The sequence below is a fragment of the Tinamus guttatus genome, unplaced genomic scaffold (genome assembly GCF_059628265.1).
Source record: "Tinamus guttatus ecotype Peru unplaced genomic scaffold, ASM5962826v1 Tinamus_guttatus_pri_ptg000703l, whole genome shotgun sequence".
In the NCBI taxonomy this organism is placed as follows: Eukaryota; Metazoa; Chordata; class Aves; order Tinamiformes; family Tinamidae; genus Tinamus; species Tinamus guttatus.
Genome location: NW_028289237.1, coordinates 11,059 through 29,829, shown reverse-complemented (window position 1 = coordinate 29,829; position 18,771 = coordinate 11,059). Strand labels below are relative to the sequence as shown.

Genomic DNA, 18,771 nt, shown 5'->3' with positions numbered 1-18,771 from the left:
GGGACGCCTCGGGGACACCTTGGGGACGCTTGGGGACACCCGGGGGACGCCTTGGGGATGCTTGGGGACACCCTGGGGACGCTTGGGGACACCTTGGAAAACAGTGGGGACATCTTGGGGACACCCGGGGACACCTTGGAACACCTGAGGATGCTTGGGGACACCTTGGGGACACCCTGGGGATGCTTGGGGACGCCTTGGGGACACCTTGGGGGCACCTGGGGACACCTTGGGGACGCTTGGAGACACCTTGGAAAACAGTGCGGACATCTTGGGGACACCCGGGGACACCTTGGGGACACCTTGGAACACCTGAGAATGCTTGGGGACACCTTGGGGACACCCTGGGGATGCTTGGGGACGCCTTGGGGGCACCTAGGGACAGCTTGGGGATGCTTGGGGACACCTTGGGGACATCTTGGGACACCTGAGGATGCTTGAGGACACCTGCGGATGCTTGGGGACATCTTGGGGATGCTTGGGGACATCTTGCAAAAACAGTGGAGACACCTTGGGGATACCTGAGGATGCTTGGGGACACCTTGGAGACACCTGGGGATGCTTGGGGACACCTTGGGGATGCTTGGGGACACCTTGGAAAACAGTGGGGACACCTGGGGACGCCTGGGGACATCTTGGAAAACAGTGGAGACACCTTGGGGACACCTGGGGATGCTTTTTGATGCCCTGGGACACCTGGGGACACATTGGAGACACTTTGGAAACGCTTGGGGACACCTTGGGGACACCTGGGGATGCTTTTTGACGCCCTGGGACACCTGGGGACACCTTGGAGACACTTTGGAAATGCTTAGGGAAACCTTGGGGATGCTTGGGGACACCTTGGGAAAACAGCGGGGACACCTTGGGGACACCTGGCAATGCTTTTTGGTGCTTGGGGACACCTTGGGGACACCTTGGGGACATCTGGGGATACCTTGGAGACACTTTGAGGACATTTGGGGACACCTTGCGGACAGTTGGGGATACCCGAGGACACATGGGGATGCTTGGTGGACACCTGGGGACACCTTGGGGACAGTTGGGGACATCTGGGGATGCTTTTGAACACTTGGGGACATGTTGGGGGCATTTGAAGACACCTTGGGGACGCCTGGGGACACCTTGGGGACAGTTGGGGATGCTTTTGGACACCTGGGGACACTTGGAGACACCTTGGGGACACTCAGAAACACCCTGGGGACACCTTGGGGACACCTCGGGGACACCTTGGGGAGACTTGGAGACACCTTGGGAACCCCTTGGAGATGTCTTAGGGACACCTGAGGACATCTGGGGACACCTTGGGGATGCTTAGGGACACCTGGGGATGCTTGGGGACACTTTGGGGATGCTTGGGGACACCTTGGGGACAGTTGGGGACAGTTGGGGACACTCGGGGCCGCGCACCGGAAGTGCAGGCCCAGCTCGCTGAACAGCTCCTTCTGCAGCGCCAGCAGCTCGGCCAGCAGCGCGTCGCTCTCGGCGCCCGTCTCGTTGGCCGTCACCGCGAACATCTCCACCTGCGTTGGGGACAGCGGGGACACGTTGGGGACACAGCGGGGACACAGCGGGGACATGCTGGGGACACTGCGAGGACATCGCGGAGGAGGGGAGATCATGGGGGACGGGGACACGGTGCTGGCCGCCACCGCAAACATCTCCACCTGCGTTGGGGACAGCGGGGACACGTTGGGGACATGTTGGGGACACGGCGGGGACATGTTGGGGACACGGTGGGGACATCGTGGGGGGGGGACATCACGTGGGACGGGGACGTGGCGTTGGCCGTCACCACAAACATCTCCACCTGCGCTGGGGACAGCGGGGACACGTTGGGGACACATTGGGGACACGGCGGGGACACGTTGGGGACATGCTGGGGACACGGTGGGGACATCGCGGAGGAGGGGAGATCACATGGGACAGGGATGCAGCGTTGGCCGTCACCGCAAACATCTCCACCTGCGTTGGGGACAGTGGGGACACGTTGGGGACACGGCGGGGGACACTGAGGACACAGCGGGGACATGCTGGGGACACGGTGGGGACATCGTGGGGGGGGACATCACGGGGGACAGGGACGCAGCGTTGGCCGTCACCGCAAACATCTCCACCTGCGCTGGGGACAGTGGGGACACGTTGGGGACACAGCAGGGACACGGTGGGGACATGGCAGGGACATGTTGGGGACACTGCGAGGACGTCGTGGAAGAGGGGGAGATCATGGGGGACGGGGACGTGGCGTTGGCCGTCACCGCAAACATCTCCACCTGCGTTGGGGACAGAGGGGACACGTTGGGGACACGTTGGGGACACGTTGGGGACACAGTGGGGACATGTTGGGGACATGGTGGGGACACGGCGGGGACATCGTGGGGGGGGGGACATCACGTGGGACGGGGACGTGGCGTTGGCCATCACCGCAAACATCTCCACCTGCGTTGGGGACAGCGGGGACACGTTGGGGACACGGTGGGGACATGTTGGGGACACGTTGGGGACACGTTGGGGACATGCTGGGGACACGGTGGGGACATCGCGGAGGAGGGGAGATCACATGGGACGGGGATGCAGCGTTGGCCGTCACCGCAAACATCTCCACCTGCGTTGGGGACAGCGGGGACACGTTGGGGACACGTTGGGGACACGGCGGGGGACATGTTGGGGACACTGCGCGGACACTGTGGGGACACGGCGGGGACATTGTGGGGGGGGGGGGGACATCACGGAGGACAGGGACGCAGCGTTGGCCATCACCGCAAACATCTCCACCTGCGTTGGGGACAGTGGGGACACGTTGGGGACACAGCAGGGACACGGTGGGGACATGGCAGGGACATGTTGGGAACACTGCGAGGACATCGGGGAAGAGGGGGAGATCATGGGGGACGGGGACGTGGCGTTGGCCGTCACCGCAAACATCTCCACCTGTGCTGGGGACAGCGGGGACACATTGGGGACACAGCGGGGACACATTGGGGACACGGCAGGGACATGCTGGGGACACTGCAAGGACATCGCGGAGGACGGGAGATCATGGGGGACGGGGACGCGGCGCTGGCCGTCACCGCAAACATCTCCACTTGCACTGGGGACAGTGGGGACACGTTGGGGACAGGGCAGGGACACGTTGGGGACACAGTGGGGACACGGCGGGGACACATTGGGGACACGGTGGGGACATAGCGGGGACACGGCGGGGACATCGCGGAGAGGAGGACATCATGGGGGACAGGGACGTGGTGTTGGCCAGCACCGCAAACATCTCCACTTGCGCTGGGGACATTGGGGACACATTGGGGACACGTTGGGGACATGTTGGGGACACAGAGGGGACATCACAGAGGGAGGGACATCACGGGGGACGGGGACATCGCAGGGGGACATTGTGGGGGGACAGGGACACATGTGGGACGTCGCGGGGGGCATGGGGACATCGCAGCGAGGACATTGGGGACATCACGGGGGCGGACGGGGATGAGGCGGGGACGTCGCGGGGGGACCGGGACACGTTGGGGACGTCATGGCGCTTGGGGACGCAGTGGGGACATCGTGGGGGTTGTTGGGGACGTTGCGGTGGCTTGGGGACGCGTTGGGGACGCCGCGAGGGTTCGGGGACGCGTTGGGGACATCGCGGGGACGTCACCTTGGTGAACTGGTGCACCCGGTAGAGTCCCCAGGGCTCGCGGCCCGTGTCCGTCTCGGGCCGGTAGCAGGTGCTGGCGCTGACGATCCTGGGGGCACACGGGGGTGGCATCGTGGGGACAGCGCGGGGACATTGTGGGGACACCGTGGGGACAGCTTGAGGACACCGTGGGGACATTGGGGGGGACAGCATGGGGACATCATGGGGACCCCGCGGGACGCCATGGGGGTGTCATGGTGACGCTGTGGGGACAGCGTGGGGACACCATGGGGACATTGTGGGGACACCGTGGGGACAACTTGAGGACACCGCGAGGACAGTGTGGGGACATTCTGGGGGCAGCGTGGGGATGTCACGGGGACGTCATGGTGACACTGTGGGGACATTGGGGGGAACGGCATGGGGACAGCATGGGGACCCCACGGGGACGTCGTGGGGGTGTCATGGTGACACTGCGGGGACAGCGTGGGGACCCCATGGGGACAGCGTGGGGACAGTGTGAGGACATTGTGGGGACACTGTGGGGACAACTTGAGGACACCGTGGGGACAGTGTGGGGGCATTCTGGGGACAGCGTGGGGACATCATGGGGACGTCATGGGGACATCGTGAGGACACTGTGGGGACATTGGGGGAACAGCATGGGGACGTCAAGGGGACCCCGCGGGGACGTCGTGGGGGGTGTCATGGTGACACTGTGGGGACAGCGTGGGGACCCCATGGGGACATCATGGGGGCGTCACGGTGACACTGGGGACACCGTGGGGGACCCCCGCGGGGCCGTCCCTACCGGATGGGCAGGTCCTCCAGGCGCACGGCGTGGTCCATGAAGTAGCCTGGGGGGCGGGGGGGGGGTGTTGGGACCCCCACCCATGGGTGCTGGGACCTCCAGGGTGCTGCCCCCCCCCACCCATGGGTGCTGGGATCTCCAGGGTGCTGAGACCCCCCCTTAGTGCCAGGACCCCCCAAGTGCTGGGACCCCCACTGGGTGCTGGGACCCCCCCAGGTGCCGCCCCCCCACCCATGGGTGCTGCAACCCCCCTGCCCCGGGTGCTGCCCCCACCCATGGGTGCTGCCCCCCCCCAGGTACTGCCCTCGACTCATGGGTGCTGCCCCCCCGCCATGGGTGCTCCCCCCTCGGGTGCCGCCCCCACCCATGGGTGCTCCCCCCCGGGTGCTGCCCCCCCCCAAGTGCCACCCCCACCCATGGGTGCTCCTCCCCCCCAGGTGCTGCCCCCACCCATGGGTGCTCTCCCCTTGGGTGCCCCCCCCCCCCAAGTGCCACCCCCACCCATGGGTGCCACCCTCCACCCATGGGTCCTTCCCACCCCACCCCGCGTACTGCCTGCCCCGGGTGCTGCCCCCACCCATGGGTGCTGCCCCCCCAGGTACTGCCCTCGACTCATGGGTGCTGCCCCCCGCCATGGGTGCTCCCCCCTCGGGTGCCGCCCCCACCCACGGGTGCTCCCCCCTCGGGTGCCGCCCCCACCCATGGGTGCTCCCCCCCTGGGTGCTTCCCCCCCCACCCAAATGCCACCCCCCACCCAGGGGTGCTGCCCCCACCCATGGGTGCCACCCTCCACCCATGGGTGCTCCCCCCTCGGGTGCCACCCATGGGTGCTGCTCCCCCCGGGTGCCATCCCCACTCATGGGTGCCGCCCCCACCCATGGGTGCTGCCCCCCCCAGGTGCCACCCTCCACCCATGGGTGTTTCCCACCTGCCTCCGGGTACTGCCCCCACCCATGGGTGCTCCCCCCCTGGGTGCTGCTCCCCCCAAGTGCCACCCCCACCCATGGGTGCTCCCCCCTCGGGTGCCACCCATGGGTGCTGCTCCCCCCGGGTGCCGCCCCCACCCATGGGTGCCGCCCCCACCCATGGGTGCTGCCCCCCCCAGGTGCCACCCTCCACCCATGGGTGTTTCCCACCCGCCTCCGGGTACTGCCCCCACCCATGGGTGCTCCCCCCTTGGGTGCCGCCCCCACCCATGGGTGCCACCCTCCACCCATGGGTCCTTCCCACCCCCCCCGGGTACTGCCCCCACCCATGAGTGCTCTCCCCCCTGGGTGCTGCTCCCCCCAAGTGCCACCCCCACCCATGGGTGCTCCCCCCCTGGGTGCTTGCCCCCCCACCCAAATGCCACCCCCACCCATGGGTGCTGCCCCCCCCAGGTGCTGCCCCCACCCATGGGTGCTCCCGCCCTGGGTGCTGCCCCCCCCTGCCCAAATGCCACCCCCACCCACGGGTGCTCCTCCCCCCCGCGTGCCGCCCCCACCCATGGGTGCTCCCCCCTCGGGTGCCAGCCCCATCCATGGGTGCTCCCCTCCCACCCTGGGTGCTGCCCCCTCAGGTGCCACCCCCACCCATGGGTGCTCCCCCCTCGGGTGCCACCCATGGGTGCTGCTCCCCCCCAAGTGCCACCCTCCACCCATGGGTCCTTCCCACCCGCCTCTGGTTACTGCCCCCACCCATGGGTGCTCTCCCCTTGGGTGCCCCCCCCCCCAAGTGCCACCCCCACCCATGGGTGGCACCCTCCACCCATGGGTCCTTCCCACCTCCCCCCCCCCCGCGTACTGCCTGCCCCGGGTACTGCCCCCACCCATGGGTGCTCCTCCCCCCCTGGGTGCTGCTCCCCCCAAGTGCCACCCCCACCCATGGGTGCTCCCCCCTTGGGTGCCGCCCCCACCCACGGGTGCTCCCCCCCCCGGTGCTGCTCCCCCCGGGTGCCGCCCCCACCCATGGGTGCTCCCCCCCCACCCATGGGTGCCGCGGGGGCGGGGGGCGCTCACCGGCGATGCCGACCTCGGCCGTCCCGGCCAGGCACAGGTCGGGGAAACGGGCAGGGTCGATGGCGTAGACGGGAGAGGGGACGAGGTCGGGCTGCAGCCCGCAGCCCTCCTGGGGACAGGGGACAAGGGACAAGGGACAAGGGACAAGGGACAGAGCTCAGCCCTCCTGGGGACAGGGGACAAGGGGACAAGGGACAAGGGACAGAGCTCAGCCCTCCTGGGGACAGGGGACAAGGGACAGGGACAGGGACAGAGCTCAGCCCTCCTGGGGACAGGGGACAAGGACAGGGACAAGGGACAGAGCTCAGCCCATGGCCCTCCTGGGGACAGGGGACAAGGACAGGGACAGAGCTCAGCCCTCCTGGGAACAGGGGACAAGGACAAGGACAGGGACAGAGCTCAGCCCTCCTGGGGACAGGGGACAAGGGACAGGGGCAAGGGACAGACCTCAGCCCATGGCCCTCCTGGGGACAGGGGACAAGGACAGGGACAGAGCTCAGCCCTCCTGGGGACAGGGGACAAGGGACAGGGACAAGGGACAGACCTCAGCCCATGGCCCTCCTGGGGACAGGGGACAAGGGACAGAGCTCAGCCCTCCTGGGGACAGGGGACAAGGGACAGGGACAGGGCTCAGCCCATGGCCCTCCTGGGGACAGGGGACAAGAGACAGGGACAAGGGACAGAGCTCAGCCCTCCTGGGGACAGGGGACAAAGGGACAAGGGACAGAGCTCAGCCCACGGCCCTCCTGGGGACAGGGGACAAGGGACAAGGGACAGGGACAAGGGACAGACCTCAGCCCTCCTGGGGACAGGGGACAAGAGACAGGGACAAGGGACAGAGCTCAGCCCACGGCCCTCCTGGGGACAGGGGACAAGGGGACAGGGACAGAGCTCAGCCCGCAGCCCTCCTGGGGACACGGGACAAAGGACAAGACCGGAGCTCGCGCCGGGATGGAGACACGGGACAAGGACAGGGCTGGCGTTGGGACAAGGAACAAGGACAGGTGTCCCTCAGCGGTGGCACTGGCGTGACAACAAGGACAGCGACAGGGCTCTGAGGCGACCGGCGTGAGGCTGGGGACAGGGACAACCCTCCCACGAGGCTGGGGACAGGGACAGGCCTGGCACGAGGATGGGGACAAGGACGGGGCTGGCACGAGGATGGGGACAAGGACGGGGCTGGCCCGGGGACGGGGACGGGGACAGGGCCACCCCCCCACACGTACGAACACGGCTCCGCGCAGCAGGTCGGGCACGGCCATGGGGACGAAGCCCTGCGGGGACAGCGGCCGCGCTGGCGAGGTGGCCCCGGGGCCACCGGCCACACATCCCCGTGTCCCCGTGTCCCCATGTCCCCATGTCCCCGTGTCCCCATGTTCCCCTGTTCCCATGTCCCCACATCCCTGGATCCCCATGTCCCCGCGTCCCCCCGTTCCTATTCCCCCTGTCCCCGTATCGCCACGTTCCTGTGTCCTCATGTCCCTGTGTCCCCAAGTCCTCCTGTCTCCCTGTCCCCGTGTCCCTGCATCCTCGTCCCTGTGTCCCCGCACCCCCAAATCTCCACGTCCCCTCCGTGTCCCCATCCCCGTGTCCCCCTGTCCCCATGTCCCCACAACCCTGTGTCCCCCTGTCCCTACATCCCTGTCCCCGTGTCCCCACGTTCCCCTGTCCCCGTGTCTCTGCGTCCCCATCCCCATGTCCCCGTGTCCCCCATCCCTGTGTCCCCACAACCTTGCGTCCCCGTCCCCGCATCCCTGTCCCTGTGTCCCCGTGTCCCCGCGTCCCTGTTCCCGTGTCTCCATGTCCCCCTGTCCCCCCCGCCCCATCCCCGTGTCCCCATGTCCCCCTGTCCCCGTGTCCCCCTGTCCCCTGTCCCCATTCCTGTGTCTCCACGTCCCTCCGTCCCCCCGCCCCATCCCCATGTCCCCACAACCCCACGTCCCCCTGTCCCCACATCCCCGTCCCTGTGTCCCCACGTCCCCCTGTCCCCGTGTCCCCATGCTCCCCTGTCCCTGTTCCCGTGTCTCCACGTCACCCCGTCCCCCTGCCCCATCCCCGTGTCCCCACAATCCCATGTCCCCCTGTCCCCACATCCCCGCCCCTGTGTCCCCACGCTCCCCTGTCCCCCTGTCCCCACATCCCCGTCCCCGTGTCCCCCTGTCCCCATGTCCCCGTGTCCCCCTGTCCCCGTGGCCCCACGTCCCCCTGTCCCCATGTCTCCTGTCCCCCTGTCCCCATGTCCCCTGTCCCCGTGTCCCCTGTCCCCATGTCCCCTGTCCCCCTGTCCCCGTGTCCCCTGTCCCCATGTCCCCATGTCCCCTGTCCCCACATCCCCGTCCCTGTGTCCCCCTGTCCCCATGTCCCCCTGTCCCCGTGTCCCCCTGTCCCCATGTCCCCCCGTCCCCATGTCCCCTGTCCCCCTGTCCCTGTGTCCCCTGTCCCCTTGTCCCCATGTCCCCCTGTCCCCTGTCCCTGTGTCCCCCTGTCCCCTGTCCCCCTGTCCCCGTCCCCGCACACCTTGCCCCGCAGCCTGCGCAGGGTGAAGCTCACGAGCGCGTCCTGCAGCAGCGCCCCGGCCCCGCACAGGTAGTACGAGCGGTGGCCGCACACGGGCGCCAGGCGCCTGCGCGGGGACGCGGCTGGCGGGGCGCCCGGACGCCGGGGCCCTCGCCCGGACGCCTGGGCCCCCCCGTGGACACCGGGACCCTCTCCCGGACGCCGGGGCCCCCTCCCGGACGCCGGGGCCCTCTCCCGGCCGCTCACCGCTGCCGGATGATGTCCAGCCCCTCGCCCAGCTCCAGGTGCCCCTTGGGCTTGAAGTCGAATTCTACGGGGACGGGGGGGGGGGGTCAGAGCCTTCCTCCCCCCCAAAGGTCCCTCCTTCCTCCTCCTCCCCCCCCGCCCTTCTCAAAGCCTTCCTCCTCCCAAGAACCCTCCTCCTCCTCCCAAGGACCCTCCTCATCCTCCTCCTCCTCCCAAGAACCCTCCTCATCCTCCCAAGGACCCTCCTCCTCTTCCTCCTCCTCCCAAGGACCCTCCTCATCCTCCTCCTCCTCCCAAGAACCGTCCTCATCCTCCCAAGGACCCTCCTCATCCTCCCAAGGACCCTCCTCCTCTTCCTCCTCCTCCCAGGGACCCTCCTCATCCTCCCGAAAACCCTCCCCACTCTCCCAAGGATCCTTCTTCTCCTCCCTCGGAACCTTCCTCCCTCCAAAGGACCCTCCTCCTCCTCCTCCCCTTCCCTTCTTTAGCCAGACAGCCAGGGAGGGACCCAGGTGTCCAGGGAAGGGCCCAGGAGTCTGGGGAGGGCCCAGGAGTCCGGGGAGGGGCCCAGGAGTCCGGGGAGGGGCCCAGGTGTCCGGGGAGGGGCCCAGGAGTCCGGGAGGGCCCCGGCGCCTCCTACCCGGTTTCTCCCCCACCACCTCGACCACCCGGGCCTGGCTCTCGTCACCCAGCGGCTGGCGGAACGGGGGGGGGTGTTAGCACCCATGGGTGCCCCCCTCCCCCCTTACCCAGCACCCATGGGAGCCCCCCTCCCCCCTAAGCACCCATGGGTGCTCCCCCCCCCAGCACCCATGGGAGTCCCCCTCCCTCCTAAGCACCCATGGGTGCTCCCCCCCCCAGCACCCATGGGAGCCCCCCTCCCTCCTAAGCACCCATGGGTGCTCCCCCCCCCAGCACCCATGGGAGTCCCCCTCCCTCCTAAGCACCCATGGGTGCTCCCCCCCCCAGCACCCATGGGAGCCCCCCTCCCTCCTAAGCACCCATGGGTGCTCCCCCCCCCAGCACCCCTGGGAATCCCCCTCTCCCTTAGGCACCCATGGGTGCTCCCCATCCCAGCACCCATGGGAGCCCCCCTCTCCCTTAAGCACCCATGGGGGTTCCCCCCCCAGCACCCTTGGGAATCCCCCTCTCTCCCTTAAGCACCCATGGGTGCTCCCCCCTCCAGCACCCCTGGGAACCCCCCTCTCCCTTAGGCACCCATGGGTGCTCCCCATCCCAGCACCCATGGGAGCCCCCCTGCCCCCTAAGCACCCATGGGTGCTCCCCCCCCAGCACCCATAGGAGCCCCCCTCCGCCCTAAGCACCCATGGGTGCTCCCCCCCCAGCACCCCTGGGAATCCCCCTCTCTCCCTTAAGCACCCATGGGTGCTCCCCCCCCCAGCACCCATAGGAGCCCCCCTCCCCCCTAAGCACCCATGGGTGCTCCCCCCCCCCGCACCCATAGGAGCCCCCCTTCCCCCTAAGCACCCATGGGTGCTGCCCCCCAGCGCCCATAGGAGCCCCCCTCTCCCTTAAGCACCCATGGGTGCTCCCCCCCCCCCAGCACCCATGGGTCCTGTCTCCCCTGCCCCCACCCCCCCATGGGTCCCCACATCCCCCCCGGATCCCCCCCGCTCCCCCCAGCACCCATAGGTGCCCCCCTCCCCCCCCCGCACCCACGGGTGCCCCCGCTCCCCTCCCCCCCCCATCCCCCTCCGGGTGCCCCCCTCCCCCCCCCGCACCCACGGGTGCCCCCGCTCCCCTCCCCCCCCCCATCCCCCTCCGGGTGCCCCCCTCCCCCCCCCGCACCCACGGGTGCCCCCGCTCCCCTCCCCCCCCCATCCCCCTCCGGGTGCCCCCCTCCCCCCCCCGCACCCACGGGTGCCCCCGCTCCCCTCTCCCCCCCCTCCCCCTCCGGGTGCCCCCCTCCCCCCCCGAGCACCCACGGGTGCCCCCGGTGCTCACGGCGCGGGGGTGGCTGCGGTTGGGCAGCCGCAGGGCCCCCTCGTAGAGGCGCCGCTCCAGGGCGCCCGCCGCTCCCTGCAGCTCCCGCAGCCGCTGCCGCAGGCGCCGGCCCCGCGCGCGCAGCGCCGCCGCCTGCCGTGACGTCACCGTGACGTCACCGTGACGTCACCCACCGCGGTGACGTCACTCGCGGCATCGCCGGGCGCCGCTCTTACCTCCTCCGCCGCCCCCTGGGCGCCGTCATCCTGCGGGGAGGGACACGGAGAAGGGGGTTGGGGACACGGGAGGACACCTGGGGACACGGGAGGACACCTGGGGACACGGGAGGACACCTGGGGACACGGGGGGGGACGTTTGGGAACACGGGAGAGGGGGGACATGGGGGGGGACATGGGGGGGGACATGGAGGAACATTTGGGGACATGGGGGAGAGGCGACATGGGGGGACACTTTGGAACACAGGCGGACAGGGGGCCTTGAGAAGACACTTAAGGACACTTATGGACACAGAGAAAGACATTTGGGGACATGGAAGAAGGCAAAGGGCACAGGGGAACATTTGGGGACATGGAGATAGAAAAGGGGAATAGGGGGTTCCTGGAAGTGTCTGGGGGGTCCTGGTGGACACAGGGGACCCTGGGGTGTCCCAGAGACACAAAGGGACCCCTGAGGACATGGGAAACAGCAGGACGGGCCATGGAGGGGACATGAGGGGACCGGGGGGGACCTGGAGGAACCAGGGGGTTCTGGGGGACACCAGGAGACCCAGGGGAGACACAGGAGGGACCAGAGGGACACGAGGAGACCCAGGGGGTCCTGTGGGACAAGAAGGGGACCTGAGTGACACAAGGGGACCCAGGGGGCCTGGGGGGTTCCTGAGGGACCCGGGTGTGACACAAGGGGACCGGGGGGGACACCAGGAGACCCAGGGGGTCCTGTGGGACAAGAAGGGGGCCTGAGTGACACAAGGGGACCCAGGGGGCCTGGGGGGTACGGAAGGTTCCTGGGGGACCCGGGGGTGACACAAGGGGACCCGAGGGGCCTGGAGGACACGGGGGGTTCCTGGGGGACCCGGGGGTGACACAAGGGGACCCAGGGGGTCCTGTGGGACAAGAAGGGGGCCTGAGCGACACAAGGGGACCCGGGGGACCTGGGGGACCCGGGGGGTTCCTGGGGGGCACAGGGGTGACACAAGGGGACCCAGGGGGACACCAGGAGACCCAGGGGGTCCTGTGGGACAAGAAGGGGACCTGAGTGACACAAGGGGACCCGGGGGGCCTGGGGGGTTCCTGAGGGACCCGGGGGTGACACGAGGGGACCCGGGGCGCCCCTCACCACGAGGGCGCTGACGCGCAGCGACACCTCCTCCTTCTCGGCCTCCAGGCGCCCCATGGCCTCACGCAGCTCCTCCAGGTGCCGCCAGGCCTCCAGCTGGGGGCGGGGCTCCCTCAGGCCACGCCCCCCTGCCCGGAGCCCCGCCCCACGCCCGCAGCACCACCCACACAAGTGCCCATAGGCCCCGCCCACCGGCACGGCCCCCTTCACCTGTCCCGCAAAGCCCCGCCCACCCCAACCTGGCCCCGCCCCTTCCCACCATCGCCCTTTCCTTTAGCCCCGCCCTGCTGCAGACCCCGCCCAACCCAGCCGCACCTGGCCTCAAGCCACGCCCCCACCCCCGCCAAGCCCCTCCCCCTCGCGCCCAGCCCCGCCCCCGAACAGCCCCGGCCCCTTCAGGCCCCTCCTTCTCGAGCCCCGCCCCCTCCCCGTGGCCCGCCCCGCTCACGACGTCACGGAGGTCGCCGGGCCCCAGCGGCCCCTTGCGGTGCTGCAGGTCGCGCTCGGCCTCCTCGGCGCGCGCCGCGAGCGCCGCCATGTCCAGCAGCGGCCGCCCGATGATGCCCTCGCACGCCTGCTCGTACAGGCGGCTCCGCCCCCTGGCCACGCCCCCCGCACCGGCACCGGTACCGGTATCGGGAGGGGCACCGGGGGCGGGGCGCGGGCCGGTCCCGGCCGCGCGGAGCCCGCGCGCCGCCCCCAGCGCCCGCCGCGCCGCCGCCAGCGCCCTGGGCGCCGCCATCTTGGCCGCCGTACGGCGCCGGGCGGAAGGGGCGGGGCGAAGCGCGCACGCCGGCCTCGGCCCCGCCCCCTGCGTCTAGGCCCCGCCCCCTCCCCAACCCAAGGGGCGGAGCTTTAGGAGAGGAGAAGGGAGCGGGGAGCCCAAGAAACGCAAAAAAACGAAAGAAATCGGGAAAAAGTGGAAAGAAATTGGGAAAAAAAGCGAAAAAAAAAAGAAAAAATTGAAATAAATCGTGAAAAACGGGGGAAAATAACAGAAAAAAAGGACAAACGGGGAAAACGGAAAAAAACGGGGAAAAAAAGTAAAAAATAACGTGTTTTTTGTTGTCCTGGGCGCCTATGTTTTCTTCTCCAAGTGGACAGGGTGTGAAAAAAAAGCAAAAATAAGCAAAAAACCCACGTTTTTCATTGTCCTCGGCGCATACTACTTCTCCTGCATGTGGGCAAGCATCAAAAATAACCAAAAGAACTAAAAATAAGTGTGAAAACCCCGTTTTTCTTTAACGCGCGGCACATACTTCTGCCTCTGCACGTGGGCAGGGGGTGAAAAATACCCCAAAATAACCAAAAGCAAGTAAAAATAGCTTTAAAAAACATGTTTTTGACGCTCCTGGATGCTACTTCTTGCTCTGCATGTAGGCGTGCGATGAAAAATAACCCAAAATCATCAAAAGAACCAAAAATAACTGAGAAAAAAAACCGTTTTTCATCCTCCTCGGCACGTACATCTTCCTCTGCACGTGGACAGGGGATGAAAAATAACGAAAAATAACCGAAAATGACCCGGTTTTGGTCCCGCCCCAGCACCACGCGGCGCTGTCCGAGGCCGCGGCCCTCGATGGGCACGAGGCGGCCGCGCGGCCGGAAGTCGCCTCAGGGCCGGCCGCGAAGGGCGGGGCGACCGCGCCGCGCCTTGGCCACGCCCACGCCCCTTGGCCACGCCCACGCCCCTTGGCCACGCCCCCAAGCCAACCCTCCCCCCTCCCCTTAAAGGGCCCCTGCGCCCACGACTCCCCCCCCCGCCATCCAAAAGAGCCAGAAACGCCCCAAAAAGGAGCAGAGCGAAGGGCGGGGCTTTAATGGCGAGGAGGGAGCACAAGAAACGGGAAATACAAAGAGAAACCGGGAGAAAGTGCGAAAAAATGGAAAAATTGAGAAAAATGGAGAAAAAGAGGGAGGAAAAGGGGAGAAAGGGGCAAAAAGCGGGGGAAAAGGGGAAAAAACAAACAAAAAAATCTGTTTTTCGTCGTTCTTGGCGTCTGCTTCTTCCTCTGCACGTGGGTGGGAAGTCAGAAACAACCGAAAACATCCAAAATAAGGAAAAATAACCAAGGAAAAGCTGTTTTCGTCATCCTCGGTGTCTGCTTCTTCCTGTGCGTCTGGGTGGGATGTCAAAAATAACCCAAAATAAGTCAAAATAGCTGGAAAAAAAACGTTTTTGGAGCTTCTGAGTATTATTTTTTCTTCTGCACATGGGTGAGGTGTGAAAAACAACCAAAACAACCTCGAAAAGTGGGGAAAAAAAACGTTTTTAGCGTTCCTGGGTGCTGCTATGTCTTTTGTGTGTAGGTAGGGCCTCAAACACGATTAAAGGAACCAAAATAACCAAAAAAAAGGTGGAAAAAAGCCAATTTTTGCCGTCCTAGGCACTATCACTTCTTCTGCACATGGATGAGGTGTCAAAACCAACCAAAAATAACCCCCAAAATGGGAAATAAAACGTTTTTGGTGTTCCTGGGTGCTGCTATGTCTTTTGTGAGTGTATAGGGGGCCAAACACAGTCAAAAAGCAATGAAAACAGGCAAGAAAAAGGCAGAAACTCCCCATTTATTGTCGTTGTGGGCGCTATCACTTCTTCTGCACATGGGTGAGGTGACAAAACCAACCAAAAAGAACCCCCAAAAAGGGAAATAAAGCGTTTTTCGTGTTCCTGGGTGCCGTTATGTCTCTTGTGAGTGGATACGGGGTCAAACACAGTCAAAAAGCAACGAAAATAAGCAAGAAAAAGGTAGAAAAAGCCCAGTTTTTTTGCTGTTGTGGGCGCTATCACTTCTGCACATGGGCGAGGTGTCAAAACCAACCAAAAATAACCCCTAAAATGGGAAATAAAACGTTTTTGGTGTTCCTGGGTGCTGCTATGTCTTTTGTGAGTGGATAGGGAGCCAAACACAGTCAAAAAGCAATGAAAATGGGTAATAAAAAGCGCCGTATTTCGCCGCGGCGGGCGCTAGGGCCTCTTCTTCTGCACATGGGCGAGGTGTCAAAACCAACGAAAAAGAACCCCGAAAATGGGAAATAAAACGTTTTTGGTGTTCCTGGGTGCCGCTATGTCTTTTGTGAGTGCATAGGGGGCCATACACAGTCAAAAAGCAATGAAAATGGGTAATAAAAAGCACCGTATTTCGCCGCGGCGGGCGCTAGGGCCTCTTCCTCTGCACCTGGGCAAGGTGGTAAAACCAACCAAAAAGAACCCCCAAAATGGGAAATAAAGCGTTTTTGGTGTTCCTGGGTGCTGTTATGTCTTTTGTGAATGGATAGGGGGTCAAACACAGTCAAAATGCAATGAAAATAACCAAGAAAAAGGCGGAAAAAAACCATTTTTTTGCCATCCTGGGTGCTATCACTTCTTCTGCACATGGGTGAGGTGTCAAAACCAACCAAAAATAACCCCGAAAATGGGAAATAAAGTGTTTTTGGTGTTCCTGGGTGCTGCTATGTCTTTTGTGAGTGGATAGGGGGTCAAACACAGTCAAAAAGCAATGAAAATGGGTAATAAAAAGCACCGTATTTCGCCGCGGCGGGCGCTAGGGCCTCTTCCTCTGCACATGGGCGAGGTGTCAAAACCAACCAAAAATAACCCCTAAAATGGGAAATAAAGCGTTTTTGGTGTTCCTGGGTGCTGTTACGTCTTTTGTGAATGGATAGGGGGTCAAACACAGTCAAAATGCAATGAAAATAACCAAGAAAAAGGCGGAAAAAAACCATTTTTTTGCCATCCTGGGTGCTATCACTTCTTCTGCACATGGGCGCGTTGTCAAAACCAACCAAAAATAACCCCTAAAAGTGGAAATAAAACGTTTTTGGTGTTCCTGGGTGCTGCTATGTCTTTTGTGAGTGGATACGGGGTCAAACATAGTCAAAAAGCAACGAAAATAAGCAAGAAAAAGGCAGAAACTCCCCATTTATTGTCTCTGTGGGCGCTATCACTTCTTCTGCACATGGGCGAGGTGTCAAAACCAACGAAAAATAACCCCGAAAATAGGAAATAAAGCGTTTTTGGTGTTCCTGGGTGCCGCTATGTCTTTTGTGAGTGGATAGGGGGTCAAACATAGTCAAAAAGCAACGAAAATAGGCAAGAAAAAGGCAGAAAAACCCCGTTTTTTGTCGTCATCGGCGCTATCACTTCTTCTCCACTTGGCGCGTTGTCAAAACCAACCAAAAATAACCCCCAAAAAGGGAAATAAAGCGTTTTTCGTGTTCCTGGGCGCCGCTATGTCTTTTGTGAGTGTATAGGGGGTCAAACACAGTCAAAAAGCAATAAAAATAAGCAAGAAAAAGGTAGAAAAAGCCCGTTTTTTTTTGCTGTTGTGGGCGCTATCACTTCTGCACATGGGCGAGGTGTCAAAACCAACCAAAAATAACCCCTAAAAGTGGAAATAAAACGTTTTTGGTGTTCCTGGGTGCTGCTATGTCTTTTGTGAGTGGATAGGGGGTCAAACACAGTCAAAAAGCAACGAAAATAAGCAAGAAAAAGGCAGAAAAACCCCGTTTTTTGTCGTCATCGGCGCTATCACTTCTTCTCCACTTGGCGCGTTGTCAAAACCAACCAAAAATAACCCCCAAAATGGGAAATAAAGCGTTTTTGGTGTTCCTGGGTGCCGCTATGTCTCTTGTGAGTGTATAGGGAGCCAAACACAGTCAAAAAGCAATGAAAATAGGTAATAAAAAGCGCCGTTTTGCGGCGCGGCGGGCGCTAGGGCCTCTTCTTCTGCACATGGGCGAGGTGTCAAAACCAACGAAAAAGAACCCGCAAAATGGGAAATAAAACGTTTTTGGTGTTCCTGGGTGCCGCTATGTCTCTTGTGAGTGTATAGGGAGCCAAACACAGTCAAAAACCAACGAAATCAAGCAAGAAAAAGGCAGAAAAGCCTCGTTTTTTGTCGTCATCGGCGCTATCACTTTTTCTCCACTTGGTGCGTTGTCAAAACCAACCAAAAAGAACCCGCAAAATGGGAAATAAAGCGTTTTTGATGTTCCTGGGTGCCGCTATGTCTTTTGTGAGTGGATAGGGGGTCAAACACAGTCAAAAACCCACGAAAACAGCAAGAAAAAGGTGGAAAAAGCCCGTTTTTTGCCGTTGTGGGCGCTATCACTTCTTCTCTACTTGGCGCGTTGTCAAAACCAACCAAAAATAACCCCCCTAAAATGGGAAATAAAACGTTTTTGGTGTTCCTGGGCGCCGCTATGTCTTTTGTGAGTGGATAGGGGGTCAAACACAGTCAAAAAGCAATGAAAATAGGTAATAAAAAGCGCCGTGTTTCGCCGCGGCGGGCGCTAGGGCCTCTTCCTCTGCACGTGGGCGAGGTGTCAAAACCAACCAAAAAGAACCCCTGAAAGTGGAAATAAAGCGTTTTTGGTGTTCCTGGGTGCTGCTATGTCTTTTGTGAGTGTATAGGGGGTCAAACACAGTCAAAAAGCAACAAAAATAAGCAAGAAAAAGGCGGAAAAAGCCCAGTTTTTGCCGTTGTGGGTGCTATCACTTCTTCTCCACTTGGCGCGTTGTCAAAACCAATGAAAAAGAACCCCGAAAATGGGAAATAAAACGTTTTTGGTGTTCCTGGGCGCCGCTATGTCTTTTGTGAATGGATAAGGAGCCAAACACAGTCAAAAACCAACGAAATCAAGGAAGAAAAAGGCAGAAAAGCCTCGTTTTTGCCATCCTGGGTGCTATCACTTCTTCTCCACTTGGCGTGTTGTCAAAACCAACCAAAAATAACCCCTAAAATGGGAAATAAAACATTTTTGGTGTTCCTGGGTGCTGTTACGTCTTTTGTGAATGGATAAGGGGTCAAACACAGTCAAAAAGCAACGAAAATAAGCAAGAAAAAGGCAGAAAAACCCCGTTTTCTGTCGTCATCAGCGCTATCATTTCTTCTCCACTTGGCGCTTTGTCAAAACCAACCAAAAATAACCCCTAGAAGTGGATATAAAACGTTTTTGGTGTTCCTGGGCGCCGCTATGTCTTTTGTGAATGGATAGGGGGTCAAACACAGTCAAAACGCAATGAAAATAACCAAGAAAAAGGCGGAAAAAAACATTTTTTGCCATCCTGGGTGCTATCACTTCTTCTGCACATGGGCGAGGTGTCAAAACCAACCAAAAATAACCCCGAAAATGGGAAATAAAGCGTTTTTTGTGTTCCTGGGTGCCGCTATGTCTCTTGTGAGCGTATAGGGAGCCAAACACAGTCGAAAAGCAATAAAAACAAGCAAGAAAAAGCTACAAAAGCCCGTATTTCGGCGCGGCGGGCG

At 62.5% G+C, this 18,771-nt stretch overlaps 1 protein-coding gene across 1 annotated transcript; it reads right to left on the bottom strand.

Annotated features, from left to right (window-relative positions):
- Window positions 1-1,410: 1,410 nt before the first annotated feature.
- Window positions 1,411-13,241, bottom strand: LOC148591793 (serine--tRNA ligase, mitochondrial-like; the record flags this gene model as incomplete). The annotated part of the gene is made up of 12 exons (XM_088536733.1): window positions 12,948-13,241; window positions 12,500-12,595; window positions 11,380-11,409; window positions 11,165-11,296; window positions 9,840-9,894; window positions 9,200-9,263; window positions 8,954-9,059; window positions 7,663-7,710; window positions 6,437-6,545; window positions 4,440-4,485; window positions 3,650-3,737; window positions 1,411-1,523 (listed from the first exon to the last, which is right to left on the bottom strand). Coding segments are annotated over exons 1-12 (1,181 nt in total), but the record flags the coding sequence as incomplete, so codon positions are not given.
- Between the last annotated feature and the right edge of the window lie 5,530 nt (window positions 13,242-18,771).